This window comes from Anomalospiza imberbis, chromosome 3 (assembly GCF_031753505.1).
Source record: "Anomalospiza imberbis isolate Cuckoo-Finch-1a 21T00152 chromosome 3, ASM3175350v1, whole genome shotgun sequence".
NCBI classification, from domain to species: domain Eukaryota; kingdom Metazoa; phylum Chordata; class Aves; order Passeriformes; family Viduidae; genus Anomalospiza; species Anomalospiza imberbis.
The window spans coordinates 65,113,878-65,127,894 of record NC_089683.1 but is presented as its reverse complement, the minus strand read 5'-3'; the positions used below and the strand labels follow the sequence as shown (position 1 = coordinate 65,127,894).

At 40.1% G+C, this 14,017-nt stretch overlaps 1 protein-coding gene across 9 annotated transcripts in view; it reads right to left on the bottom strand.

Annotated features, from left to right (window-relative positions):
- Positions 1-14,017, bottom strand: part of MAP7 (microtubule associated protein 7) — a 99,394-nt gene that overhangs the window by 13,430 nt on the left and 71,947 nt on the right. For 2 of the 9 annotated variants that reach the window (XM_068184854.1, XM_068184858.1), the window contains 5 exons: positions 11,393-11,506; positions 7,884-8,008; positions 5,502-5,611; positions 4,829-5,109; positions 1,121-1,304 (listed from right to left, as the gene is read on the bottom strand). In XM_068184854.1, the coding sequence (XP_068040955.1) occupies positions 1,121-1,304; positions 4,829-5,109; positions 5,502-5,611; positions 7,884-8,008; positions 11,393-11,506 (814 nt within the window). Of the gene's footprint in view, positions 1-1,120; positions 1,312-4,828; positions 5,110-5,501; positions 5,612-7,883; positions 8,033-11,392; positions 11,507-14,017 lie in introns of all 9 variants that reach the window. The other 7 variants (XM_068184852.1, XM_068184856.1, XM_068184860.1 and 4 more) reach the window with 4 other exon arrangements.

Genomic DNA, 14,017 nt, shown 5'->3' with positions numbered 1-14,017 from the left:
TCTTTTCTATTAACTCGTAACAGTTCATTTACTTTGTCAACCATGACTCACCTGATATTTTCATATATTCAACTCCAAACAACATCTCTTCCCTGAGAAATAATTCACCCAGAGGCCAACAAGTTAGGATTATTTCCTATACACATTCCTTTATGCTTATCAGTACCGTAATTCGGCTTCCATTTTGTAGCTCAGCAACGTAAGAGATGTCTCAACCTGTTCACAACTGACTTATCTCACTGGAGACCAACATCATCTCACTAGCCTCAAACCCTTTCAAGTTCTTTTATGAAGGTACTGCACAGACACTGGAAACTCCTTTCACTGTGAAAGCTGATTATTCTTTACTTTTTATTTTTGATCTTTCTGCCTTAGTATTTATTCACCTTATTACTCTTATGCCACAGCAGCTTTTTTTCTTCAAAACTCTTTTTGAGAGAGTCAGTGTTGAGAGCCTTTTGGAAAGCCAGGCTATTTTAACTAGTTCAGTCTTGTCCCTATCAGCAAAGTGGTTAAAGAAATCCAACAAATTCCAGAGGCATGGCAGCCCTCTAAAAAAATATAACTTGTGCTTTAGCCAGAGTCATGAGTATCCAGATGGGCTACTCATTTGCTATTAGAAAGTGAGATGTAACATTAATTACCCTCCAAAACTTTTGGGAGAGTGTTAGGGGTGTCTTTATTTTAAATGAGAAAACTAAGATGTCTGAGTCACAAGAGGTGGACACCTAAAGCACCACCCACAACAGAGATCTTACAACTCAAAGTAAGAGACTTTGTGCCGATCACAAAGTTGAAAACAGCCATGCAGAGTCCTCTAGCCGGAACAAAAAAGTACAGCTTAGTTAATCTCTGAGGAAAAAAATGAATCACAGCTGCAAGGATCTACTCTCTTCTCCTGTCCTATTTTAAAGCACTACTTAGAATAAGTTTTAACCTTACAGATCTGCTTAGGTATATATTCCACCAACTGAAAAACCCAACAGGAAAATATTGTTTTGGGAGGAACTTGTGCCTCCTGCACTTCAGTGCTGTGCTTCATATATAACAATGTAACAGCAGAATACACACAACAAGCTGCTAAAAATCAATCTTCACTACTACAGAGGCCTAGAATTACCTTTCAAGCTCTTCTCTCTCCCTCCTTTCCTGCTCCTCCCGTTCCCGCTGCTCACGGGCAAGGCGCCTCTTTTCAGTCAGCAGCCTTGTTGCTTCTTCAGGGTCAGTTGTACCTGCAGAGGGCTTGGGCAGTGCTGCAGCTGGAGAAGGAGTTGGTGGAGCAGGAGGTAGGGATGGGCTGGCTGCTGAAACAAATGGGAAAGAAAATTAGTTTGTACAGACACAGTAGCCAAGATTTCACTCTCTGGAAAGGAACAGAAAATACTTCTAAGTGCACTGCAAAGTGTTTTCAAGCTTATGCGTTTTTTTTTAATGATTCAGAGGAGGAAGATGCTTCTAGACAATAGAACAACAACTAGAGGTTCACATACCTTCAGGGAAGTTTGGTTTTGCAGGGTATGTGAAAGCACCTGCAGCTGAAAGTGTAAGTCAAGTTTTCTGTCAGAACAAATGCTGACAGGTGCTTAACAGGAGTTATGCTGACTCTGCAAGTCCCTACCATCACATTACATAAGCTTGCCCAACTCTGTTTGAGGAGCAAAAATAAAACATTGTGAAATTGTATTTTCTTCTATCTGATCATCCACATCGGAAGATCAGAGCCAGAATTTTTGGTGATAGTCACTTTTGGTGACTTGGTGATCTCAAACATCAACTGTCTGATGTGATCTGCACCAATGGTAGGACACCAGCTATCATCAGTACTGCAGCTGCTCCAACCTGAGGGAACTCATGGGACACAGCTTTTTAAATTTTGCCACTACTGGTGGACTTGTGTTCAAATCTCAGTAGTGCCTTCCTATCAATACTTTATTCAGCACCAGGTTTGTCCATGTGGCAGAGAAGACGTTACAGGTTTTTTTCATATTCCTGTAAGCTTGCCTGGCATTCTCTAGCACAGGTACAGAGTGACTCATCACCTTTTCTCTAGACACCAGGGACCATTAACAACACACAAGCTAATGTTAGGAAGCATTCCCAGATTAATCCCATCTGGTAATGCAGGCAAATATGGAGAGGGAAGACTTTGAACTGTCAACGAAATCAGATTCTGACCCAGTAATATATATGTAAAATAAGGCCTAAGGAGCAGCAAGCAGATAATTATAAATCTGCATTTCTAACCATACACTGGGATGTGACAATTTTCCTAACCTCACTAATGACTTCTAAAGAGAAGTCTCCTCCCTGATTCTCCCCTTCCTATACCTCATCATGCAAACAAACATAAATTCATTTGTTTTCTGTGCTGAATTCTCATCTCTTGACCTCTCTGCTCTCATCTTCTATCAGCTAAAAAACTACAGAGGTCTTTCTATAACTGCTTCAGGGCTTTGACCATGAATTCAAATGATACTTCTACACCAGTAATTTAAAGAGTCCCAGTAACTGTTCTCTAGCCTTGAGGTGAGCTGGCACAGTTTAACCCTACGGCAACGGAGCACTATTCTCTCACATTACCAAAACAGGTATTCAGCCCAACCCCAAGGGAACAGGCCGGAGCTGGGCTAACCTCCAAGATGTAGCTGGGAACTCAGAAAATTCTGGGATGTTGAAATATAGAAAGGTAAGCAATTTATCGTTCTGAATCTTGGGAGCCATTTAGAGCCATGTTCTTAGTAGCCTTGGGGACAGAAGGTAAGAAAATGAGAGGCTGCAATTACAGCCTGGATCAGAAACATACCAGAGAGCCTTTGTAATTGTAAACAGTATAAATGACAGAGTTCCTGTACCTCGGCCCTTTTTAATTTACTAACATGGGCCAAGGCAGGTGTGGGCTGTTGCTTTGAAGGGAGCACAGCTTTGTGCTGCTTGGGGCTCGCTTCTTGCCTCAGGCACTGAAGGTGGCAGCATAACAAGTAGCTTAATGCACACCTGCCCTGCTGTCAGAACAGATAACTCCCAAAAGGCTTTTAAAGCTTCCTTGGCATTAGTGAAGTTGTGTATGAGATTTGCCTGTAAAAGCTTGAACAGCTTCATCAGCATTGCTACCTGCTGACCTTCTGGCTCCTGTGAACACAGAGCCAGCAGGCGGCTGGGCCAGACCAGCGAAAGGCCAGTGCTGTTACCTGTAGCGAATGAGCTGTATACACCTGCAACACAGTCCCAGGAGAATCAGCAACGTTCCTCTAGCCCCAAATGCTGTACTCGCACCTCGCTAGATTCTTGAATTCAACCAGCGACTAAGTTTTGGCAGCTGGGGCCTCCATCGGCAGTACAAAACCAACCTATAACCCCACACGTAAAATGCTCTGCCTGAGGCCTCCATCTTTGGTCCCAACCACCACCTCCTCTGGCTTTGGGAAACACATTCAATTTGAAGGGCTGCTCACTGCTTTGACTATAGTACCCTACTCTTTCATTTGTCTCCACTTTATATTCTTGTTTGCATTCTTTGATGTGAATACAAACTGCTTGACTTTTGGATACCTTTATCACACATAACCTATTTCAATACTGAGACCTTGTCACAAACTCAAATATTGACAGATGCTGCAAAGAAGTGGAGTCTCTTTTCCTCCTGAACTAAACAGTCAAATAAGCATGATGGCTTCTCTGATCTGTACCTTCTACTGGAGACCTACAACTTCTAAACAGTTGCAAAGTTATCTCAGTGGTATCTCTGAAATGGTTTTAAAAGGAAGTTTTCCCCTCAAAAGAAAGCAGGCAGAACATAGAAATTAAATCTCCTTTGCATGCCCTTGGCTAATAGATACATCCATCCCTTTTTGTGGGGTTGCACCTTCTGTAGTAGGACCTGGGTATCAGACAGGAACTACTGTAACAGGACGTAATAAAACAGAAGAAATCAATTCACAGAAGAAATCAATTTCACAGAACAAGTCCAAACTATACCTGCTGCAGTTGAATGCAAGATTACTAATACTTAAAAATGTAACTAACCCAACTTGTGTATCCCAGTGGATACACTGGATTTCTATCTCATCTGCAAGAGACAGTTTATGCAATATTTAGAATGAACTAAATTGTCTGCTAGAAGAAACCTGTATTTTTTAATTTTCAGATTTACCTTTTACCCTTTCTACACTTTATAGTCTTTAATTTTTTTTTGTGTACATCCTTTTCTGCATTGCTACTTTTCAAGGTTGGTAGGGTTTGGTGTGGTTTTCTTGTTCACTAGTTAACTATTTTTAATACCTCATTTTCCCTTAAAAATTCTCCCTATTCATTTTTACTCTTATCCTTGGTTCTTTGCATTCCTATATATTCTGCTAATCTATATTCTGCTAATCTCTCCTATGATATGGTCCTCTTGCAATATTATACACAAGCCAGCAGTGTTATCAGCACAAGTGCACTGTGTCAAGCAGAGCTGGACATTCTCACTGCTCACACACTTTATGTGATGGTTTCCTGCACCGTTAAGTCTTCAGACCATTATTATTCTGCTTCAATAGTTTGTAAAGAAGCTATGTTATGATATGGGGGACAAAATTCCTGTCCAAAAGGGCAGAGAAGAGGCTTGTGAAGCCACACTGTCTGAGGCAGCTTGGCATGTTGTTTTGACTTAGAAGCAGGAGGGCTTCAACCTGCCTACAGTTTCCTCATGATGAACGTACATCTGCAGGAGTGTTGTGAAGAATTCAGACTAACCTTTGACATAAAAATACTGAAAGCAACATCATTTCAGAGAAAGGGAAGGAAAAATATAAAACATTCCTTATCCTAAAGTAGGATGTCTCCTTACCTTGAGTTAGCTCTGCTTGGACAGCGAGCTGTTCCTGACTTGCGGGTTCTCCAGCACCTACTGAAGTTCCTTTACTCTCTTCTGTCCTCACTTCTTTGGCCTTTTCAGCCTCCTTTTCTGGTCTTTTCTTCTCACCTTCTGGTTTGATCTCTTTTTTGATTGGCCGGATGTTGCCAGGAGAGGGAGGACGTGTCTGAGCAGAGGAAACTTTGGAGGAACCAGGTGGGGAAGTTATCTGCTTGGGTGTGCCAGGCAAAAAAGGCAAAGACTTTGATGCATGCCTGTGTAATCAAAGAGTGACAATGCTGGTTTCCACTTATATATCACTTCTACAACCATAGCAGCTAAAAAAAAAAAAAAACACTTCTCTGTTTCTCTATCAAGCAGGACTGCTAGCACAACTGATTTGGTTTCATGCAAAATGCCTCTCTCCAACTCTCCAGATGTGTGAACACAGCGCCCAACCAGGAAGGAAGAAACCAAGTATTTTCCTGCTCCTTCCCCTTCTCCAGAACAGTAGCAAGATTTTTACAAAAGCAGGACTGTCTTTCCTTTTTTTTGCAGAGAGAAAACATCTACATCATCAAATACGTTTGCCCTGTTCCACATTTGATTAATAGAACAATCAGAGCTGCCTATAGCTCATGTCCAGCTAAGCATGCACTTGACTTACCAAACTGGAGAGGGAGCTGATGATCTAGCTTTGAGGCTGGAAGTAAAATGACCTCCTTTAAAGTTGGCTGAGAAGCTGGATGACAAATGGTCCTTTTCTCTTTTGTCAGTCTATAGCTCAGCAAACAAAAAGACAAAGTCAAGCCAGAGTTCACACAGCTAAAGAAAGCAAGCAAGTTTAGTTAAGGACGAGAAACTGGGGGCTGAGAAAAAACAGTGCTGAGTCAGTGGTTTCTACAGCTTGTTTAACAAGTTCCTTAATATAGCTCCTGTAACCTGACACCATCTTTGTCAGTAGATGTGCATTTGACAACAAGAATGCTTCTTAATCATTCTCTCCTGTCCTAAGATGTAACGGGCTAATTTGCAGAGGCTTATTTTTACACAGGCAAAACAATTACCTTTTATAGTTTGATCTTTGCTGACTGCCACAGAGTACCTTCCACTGCTTCCCATAAACACAGGATTTCTTTTGAAGAAAACACAAAACAAACTCCCCTTCCCCTTGGCTCATACTTGGTCACAGTCTTTCTATATAGCACAATATTTTGGATTCATGCTTACAAGTGAACACCACAGATGTCCTCAAAGCTTCCAAATATGGTACACCAGCTATCCTAGTCTTTCTTTTCTTGGATGATTTTACAGCACATACTTTTTGCCATTGATTCTTTTATGTGATAGTGATTTCCCTTCTCCTTATTTTTAAAAAATAAAATCCTAATTTGAGAAGCATTTCTAATAACACAAACCAGAGCTACAACAGAACTACTGCTTTAAGGGAATATATCAGAATTTAGGTATCTATATACTTCCCGTATTTAAGTATAGATGAAAAACTTCATGGTTTTGGAATAATGAGCTCAGATCCCAGGAGTCTGAAGAATAGGAATACTGGAAAGTACACTGAGCTGCCACTCAGTCAGCATGAGGCAGAGGCTGCTGCTCACCACCTTGGCTGGGGCTTAAACACAACACCTGTAGCAGGTGTGTCATGAGGTTGGAGAGCCTCACCAGATGAAAGCTGTGCAATACTTGTCCCCTGAACTGAAAGCCAGGTTAACAACTGGAAAAGACTGAAAACAACTTCATGAGCACATGATGTGCTGAGTTATCAAAGTAAACACAACCAGAATAAATGCACTACAGTGAACAAGAGTTTTGGCTTGCTAACAGTAACTCTCTATTGTATCTACTTTATTAGTACTGAAAGCAGAGCATCAGAAAATTTTTCCTCATATCAATAAAGTAAAAAGCTGAATTCATACAGAAATTTTCAGAAACATAAAAGATTCTCCACATCATACAGGCAAACTCTATGCACATGCCAGGGAATTTCTCTAAAGATACATACTAAGGCTATGTCTTAGCTTAAACTTCACTATACTACCTACCCTCTGCCTGAAAGATTAAGTAGTGGCTATGACACACAGCACTTTGATTAACATTGCTTCCAACAAGGATGTCAATAGCAGCACTGCCTCTTGACCTTCTGCCCATCAGGCCAAATGAAAATGCAAGCACCTCTTACACAATGTTTTGCAGAGATGACTTCAACTCTTCTCACACTCTAAACTAATTCAGGTTGTAGAGTACAAGAAAAATATAACTGCTCAGGTTCAGCAAATGAATCTGAACTGGGTCTGACTGCATCCCACTGGCTTGGAGCACAGTCAACATGAGTTTGTTCTACTGTTTTGATTTTCCTAAAAGCTCAGATCAGCCCTAGTACTGCAGCTAAATCATTCAAAATGAACAGTGACCTGTGGAAAGCCTTGCTTATAAACCATGCTCCTAAATCAACTTCTTCCTTCCTAGTGAGGAGAAGTTTACTAGCCTGGTCTCCTAAGAAAGTACAGATGAAGTGAGAGTACTCTATGCACTTGTGTACAGAGACATGTGAGTGCATGCATTCCCCCCGTCTTTATTCTAGGGGCTCAGCTGAATTTTCTAGAGGCCTCAAATACATCAAATTCTGCAACCTTTGTGAAAACAGCCTGCTGGGAAAAACAAGTTCTCCAGGGAAAAATGGAGACCATCTTGGACCATCTTGGGCCTTAAAAGGCAGCAAAGAATCCACTTGTGAATGGGGCACTGTGACTGCCTCTGTGCCTTGTGAGAAGCTAAGGCATCTACTCTGCAAACAGAGGAGTCTGGAAAACATCAGTGTTTTTCCACATGGATTCTTTGGTGCATAATCAGGCTGTGCCAGCACATAACAGCACGTTTCAGTTAAAATCCAGCCAGCTATGACACAAACTGGAGAGGTGGGGACGGTGCAGAGGGGAGGAAGTATCCCTGCAGCTATTCCAGTCCTAACAAGCAGTGCAGTCAGGTGGTCATGGCACGAGATGCTACGGACACGTGCGGCTGCCAAGCTTACCCCTGCAAGATGCGTTGTTCTCCGACGTCCAACGGCATCAGTGGAAGCATAAAGTTTTGCTCGTTCTCCTGAATTCCTACAGTTCAGGGCCTTGTAGGACAGAGGACTGAGGGGGCTGCAAGATGCTGAACGGGGACAAACGGGGATAACTATGGTGTTGGTTGGTTTTGTTATTTATTAGTTTTAATTACAGAGTAGCATTGGAGAATTGATAGAGGAAAGCCAGCAGGAACAGAAACAACCGAGAAAGACAGAAAAGAAAGAAGGTATTAATACACAGAGAAATTACTAATTATCAAGTCAGAACCATCATTTGACACATTAGCTTGGCCACACAGACAGCAAGGATGCAAGTTCAATAGGTCCTCATGCACTTTTCCATTTGTAAACTCATAATTTCTTTCTAAAAAATTAAGAAATATGCCATGATACTAGGCACTAGATAGTATTTCCCCATTAAGTTTTTGTACAACTGGTGGTTCTGAAAAAGTGGTAGAAGCAATAGCTGGTCTGACAGATTAGCTTAGTAGACACATTGAAATGAGTTTCATTTATATTCAGAATAGAAAGCAATCAAACTAAATCAGAATGCCTACAAACTGCATTGGAAGTGAAGAAAAATTAAAGGAGACATACACACAAAGATCAAAACCCATTAACAATACAAAACAGTTTCAACTAGGAAATCAATGAAATTGCTGTCTGCAATTTCCAGCAAGTGATTTGGTTTTTAAAATTCTTCTTTTTAAGAATATTTTTGCCCATTCTATTTTTTGATATTTCTAGAATAACAACTTACTCAAATACATTCTCAACAGCAAACTATTTTAGGCATTTAAAAAAGTAGGCTGGCAACAACAAATCAGCTTGGAAATTAGAGTTTGAGTAACCAGGATGGCAGCTTGTGTTGGTCTGCACAAGCAGAAAGACTATTACCAAAAGATCTGACAATAGCATGTATCAGATGCTCTGATTTTATCTTCAAAGAGAACTTTAACTGCAAAACATATAATGGGAAACTTCTTGCAGCAAAGTGTTCTTGGACTTTCTCTTGATTTAACTGAAGGAGAAGATTGGGAAAAACTACGTTATTACTGCAAAGTTTTATTTTTCTGCTCCTGTTAGTCTCTTCTGATCATTTAATTGAGTCTTAGCACAATTATTATCCAGCATGTCACTTGAGGAAAAAATAGGGGCTCTATGATCTCTTTCCTATTATTTTTTTTCTCCATGCCAAAGAAATTTACATCCTCTATTTCCTTAATGAAAAGCCAAACCAAATGAAACCAAACCAATATTTCTTGCCTGTATATCCCTCTCTGAGCACACTTGAAAGAATGCAGTTCCACATACAGTTAATTCTTCTAGTCTTACAAAAGTACAGCTGCTGTTACAGGAAGAGCTCATAGACTTAACAGTATTAATGCTGCAAATTCTCCTGCACCAAGAGATTAACATTATGAATAAAGAGTCTCATGTAAGTGTTACAGCAATGGCACTAATGCTTGCCTTATAGTTCATAGGGATTTATGTTTAATGAGGAATTATGACTGACTTAAAAACAATCAAGAAACAAGAAAATAGGGATTTTTGTTCATGGTTTTATTTTGGTTGAGGGCATCTAAACCAGATAGGAGGCAGTGGCATAATGCTTTACACCACTTATAATTTATGTGGCTCCTGCTCTGTGATTCAATTCCCCTTCTGCATGCTGATTATCTGAAGTTACCACCAAGGTAGACAACACAAGTATTAAAAGAGAAACAGTTCATTTTCATTTGGGAAGTTACCAAACAATGCTTTAGGCAGCACTTCCAATGCTTCATGTACTAACAGGATTACATCTATTCAGTGGAGCTTTTTGAAAGCTATTTACAAAACATTTTGGTTTTGAAGGAGTTATTTAAAAAAAGATCTTTTAAAAAAAGATGTATTCTTATGCTAGATGTCCCTAATACCTCACTTAAAATTTAAGGACATGAATCCATATTTAACTCAGTTTGGATTTTTTACACTGCAATTTAATTTTACAGCCAAAGGGCAGGGAAATTTTCTAGGGAATAATGGCAGGCTGGGATGAGTGGAGTGTGGACAGCACAGCTGTGAGCCATTGCCATCACTTGATCATTAATCTCCAGGAAGCATCCTATATGAAGGGGCTGAAGTTATTGCTCCTAGAGAATAATACTTGGAAAACAATGAGCAGATGGATCAGTCTTCTGGATGTATAGTTCCAGTTAGCATAGGGAAGGCATTTCAGGGAAGTGCCTTGGACTGAACTGACAAATCAGCCTTTCCTGCTATTTGAAGCCTTTCTCAATATTCCACTCAGTTTAGAGTTGGTTGGGCAGTATAAACAAGAGCAGTCACAAAAAGCTTCATGCTTGTTCCAGGAAGGTAACCACTTACATGCAGCCTTCTCAACTACTCCTTAATGAAGAGCTGAATTTCTAATATCCTTCTTGGTAGGTGATATTAAATATTAATTTTATAAGCTATTGTTTTTGAAGAGTGAAAAAGAATTCTGTGCTTGTTAATTCTACTATTTGCAGAATATCATCCACATGTTTGCTCCTACAGCACTACCCCTGTGGAAACATACCACAGCCTAATTAGTTATAAGAGTTCTTAAGTGAAAGCTTCTTTAAAAGTAATCTTAGCAGATCTCTGTTCCTTCTTACCTTCTATGTTCTTTAATTAGAATAAAAATCCTGTCCACATCAGACAAGAAAGACTTGCCTCGACTTACAGTAATATATTGCTGCACGTGCTGAGGGTGTAATGGTAAAGTTCCAGTGGATGATTACAAAACATCCTATTATAAAACATCCTGTGATAAAAGAAGAGGTAGCTGTCACCTGCCTAAAATACATGATAAGCAAGTATGCCCTGGTTGTATTTGGAATACAGTTTTGCCTGGGCCTTCAATTACCACCTAGAGATATCATCACATTTCTGCACATTAATTTTCTCTCAGTGAGTATCATCGGGGAGCTGTTCTGGGGCTGGGAGACAACTTTACAATTATTATAACCCCACTGAACCTGCACATTTAACTTCACAGGTATTAAATGCACAGTAGCCAGGGCCTATCTTTATAAAAGTCTAACTTTCTCCATGTGGGAAGTGCTCTAGTAGGGGCTGAAACTCCTTTGCAGCAAACAGCTCACATCTTTAGCAGCGGATGTGCTAAATCAGCCCTTTCCAACTAGGTGTGCATTTCCTTAAACAGCCAGCGTGATGTTGTTGCCCTGCATGTTTTGCATTCATTTATTGCATTGATGAAGAGGCAAAAGTAAGAAAGAGTTAGTAGGAGAAAGAGAAAGAGGCATGGCAAACAACTGTACAGGGAAGCTTTCATGCTGCCATGCACACTAATCACGGATGTTCAAGTTCATTCTGGGGTGCTACCATACACCCATAATTAGATCAGTGACTTTACAACATCCGGCAGGGAATCTGGAAAAATAAATGTCTGAGACATGAAGCCTCTGCTTTTATAGGATTACCTGCATCTCCAGACAATGCAGCTGTGCTTTTACTCCGAGCCAGGAATGAGTGTGTGGGCGTCAGGAGCCTGCTAACGATGCTGCTCTCCCATGGGCTGAGCTGAAGACGGCGAGCTGAACGTGCACCATACAAGCAAGATGTTAGATCAAACACTTCACAGATAACCACATGCTGCAGAGCGTTAGTACTCTTTCCTCACTACTGCATACCATGAAAATCTTGAAACTGTCCACAATAGTTCAGTGTTTTGCATTTTATTATTACTACTTTTCAGCAGAAGAATTCCTATAGAAATATGTACATCTGAACATTTAATTTGTGTTACTGCCTGTGGCATTACGGCAAATTGTTACCAAATGAATATGGATATTTTGCACACCTGCCACATTCCACATTAGGAATGACAGGATAATTTCCCTACTAGAGGAACAATTGTGACTCCTAATTATAGGCTTCAACAAAGATGTTTGTGTCCCAGAGGCCTCCTACACTAAAGATATATAGTCTTCCACTTACACTAAAACACCATCCTACCTTGCCAGCCTACCTAAAAAAACCAAAGAAGGCTGCTCACTGCTATACAGAGAATTGTGTCAATGAGGTTTTATCAAAGCATTGCAAAAGGATAGTGCGCCTCAGCTGCAGATACCAAGCTCAGCAGCTGCAGTTGTCTCAGTAATAGGTGAAGCCACAGAAAACAGTAAATATATTTGATCATTAATTCTCTGTCCAAAGATCCTGCTAATGATCAGCTTCCATGTAGGACACTTTTCACACACTTGCTCTGTTTTGAAAACGCACTACCTGTTCACCTGGCTGCAATCACACTGCTACTTTGCTTTTCCTAGTGTTGTCTAAGGCAAACGTAGCTTGTCAATATAATCCTTTTATCTTGTAAAGTTTATTTACTTTTTTTTTTAATACTAATTAAACATTTATCATGGCAAAGCATTAACCTGAAGAATCCTGTAAGTTACTTTCTGTATTGAATTGGGTATTTCTTTGATATTCCAATGCAACGAATTGTTTCATAATGACTATCACAAGCCAAAACATTCAACTAGTTCCCAAAGTAGTTCATTATAGTAAGCTTAAACTATAGCAGTAATCCTGTTATTGCAAGAAAAATCAGATCTTCTTACATCTCAGCATTCATTTGCCTTATTTTAGTGTTTGCAGCAACAAAACTGCAGCTTAAATTTATGAGGCTCAATCTCTACAATATTCATTGAAGTGACTGGCTGGAACAAACTTGACATTCATTTGCATTTTTAAAGGAAGAGATCTATCACTTTTAATAGACATAAACTCTGAATCTGTCTTTAATCTACTCCTGGCTGAGCCCCATGAAAAGAGAGGCTGATCTCAATCTCCTCCTATGAAAATATAATTGTTTAATCTGCCCTCAGTGCTGTTTTGCACTTCTCAAATTGCTCCCTTAAATTCCAGTAATGCAATAAGGGACATTACTATAGACATATAGGACTCCCAAACACAGCAGGCTCTTTTCCTAACTGTCCTTTTACACAATGTACAGTGTACACAATGGTAGAGATCATACAGACACACAAAATACCCTACAGAGACCTCCATTACAGCACACACATTATCATTAAGCTTGCAGTTTAACAATGAAGAAATCACAGAGCTACCATTAAACTGGATGCAGTAATGGTAAAGTCATTGCTTCCTCTCATCTCCAGGCACCATGCTCAGTATGATCACTGTTTAAAGCTACTGTTGCAAGACAAGAGATTGGTTTCTGTGGTCTCAGGCTTTAGTAGGTGAGGCTCACAAGTATGACTGTGGATGAGTTTGGAGAACTCTTCTACTGTAGTTTAATACAAAGATTATACAACTTCAGAAAGCAATCCTTGATATTTTAGGCCAGTAAACCAGTACTATATACACTGTCCATTTCTTGGTGTTTATCTTTACATGGTAAGTAAGTATCACAATGTAAATATGGCCCTGTGGGCCAGCTGCAGGCCTTATGCCACATATAAACTCCCAGAGATTAAATAATCTCAAGAGGACACAGCTAAGAGGCTGATGATTTAGAACACCGATGTCTCACCTGCCATGTCTTGCATATCTCAAGTCATATCTCAAGATGAATATGGTTTTATTATCTTTGGCCCTAACTCAGAGGAGCTTGTATCCACATCCCCTATTGGAAGCAATTACATGTCCACAGCATCCAACTGAAGCACTGAGGCAGTGTTTGGGAGTGAGCTAGTTGATCTGCACAACAGTGAACTAAAACAAAAAAATTTCTTCTCCATATAAGCAATAGGCCTGGTTCAGAGATGGCAAAACAGTTTTAGCCATGGAGTGAAGTCTCCCTGATTCTCTACAATGGGTTTAGATCAGGGTTTGTTTGGATGCACCTTGGCTTTGTGGGTCAGGGTCATCACATACTGAATTTTCCAAATGCACAGCTAACTGAAAGCATCACACTTCACGCATTCAATACATATTTTAACAGATTAGCACCACCATTCACCTAGAACAGACAAACTTTCCCCCACTGGGTTCCAACTACACAAGTATTAATACCTAAATGCATTGAAGAGCTTCAGTTTGATGTCCAAACCACACTGGAGCAAAACTGAATACCAAAT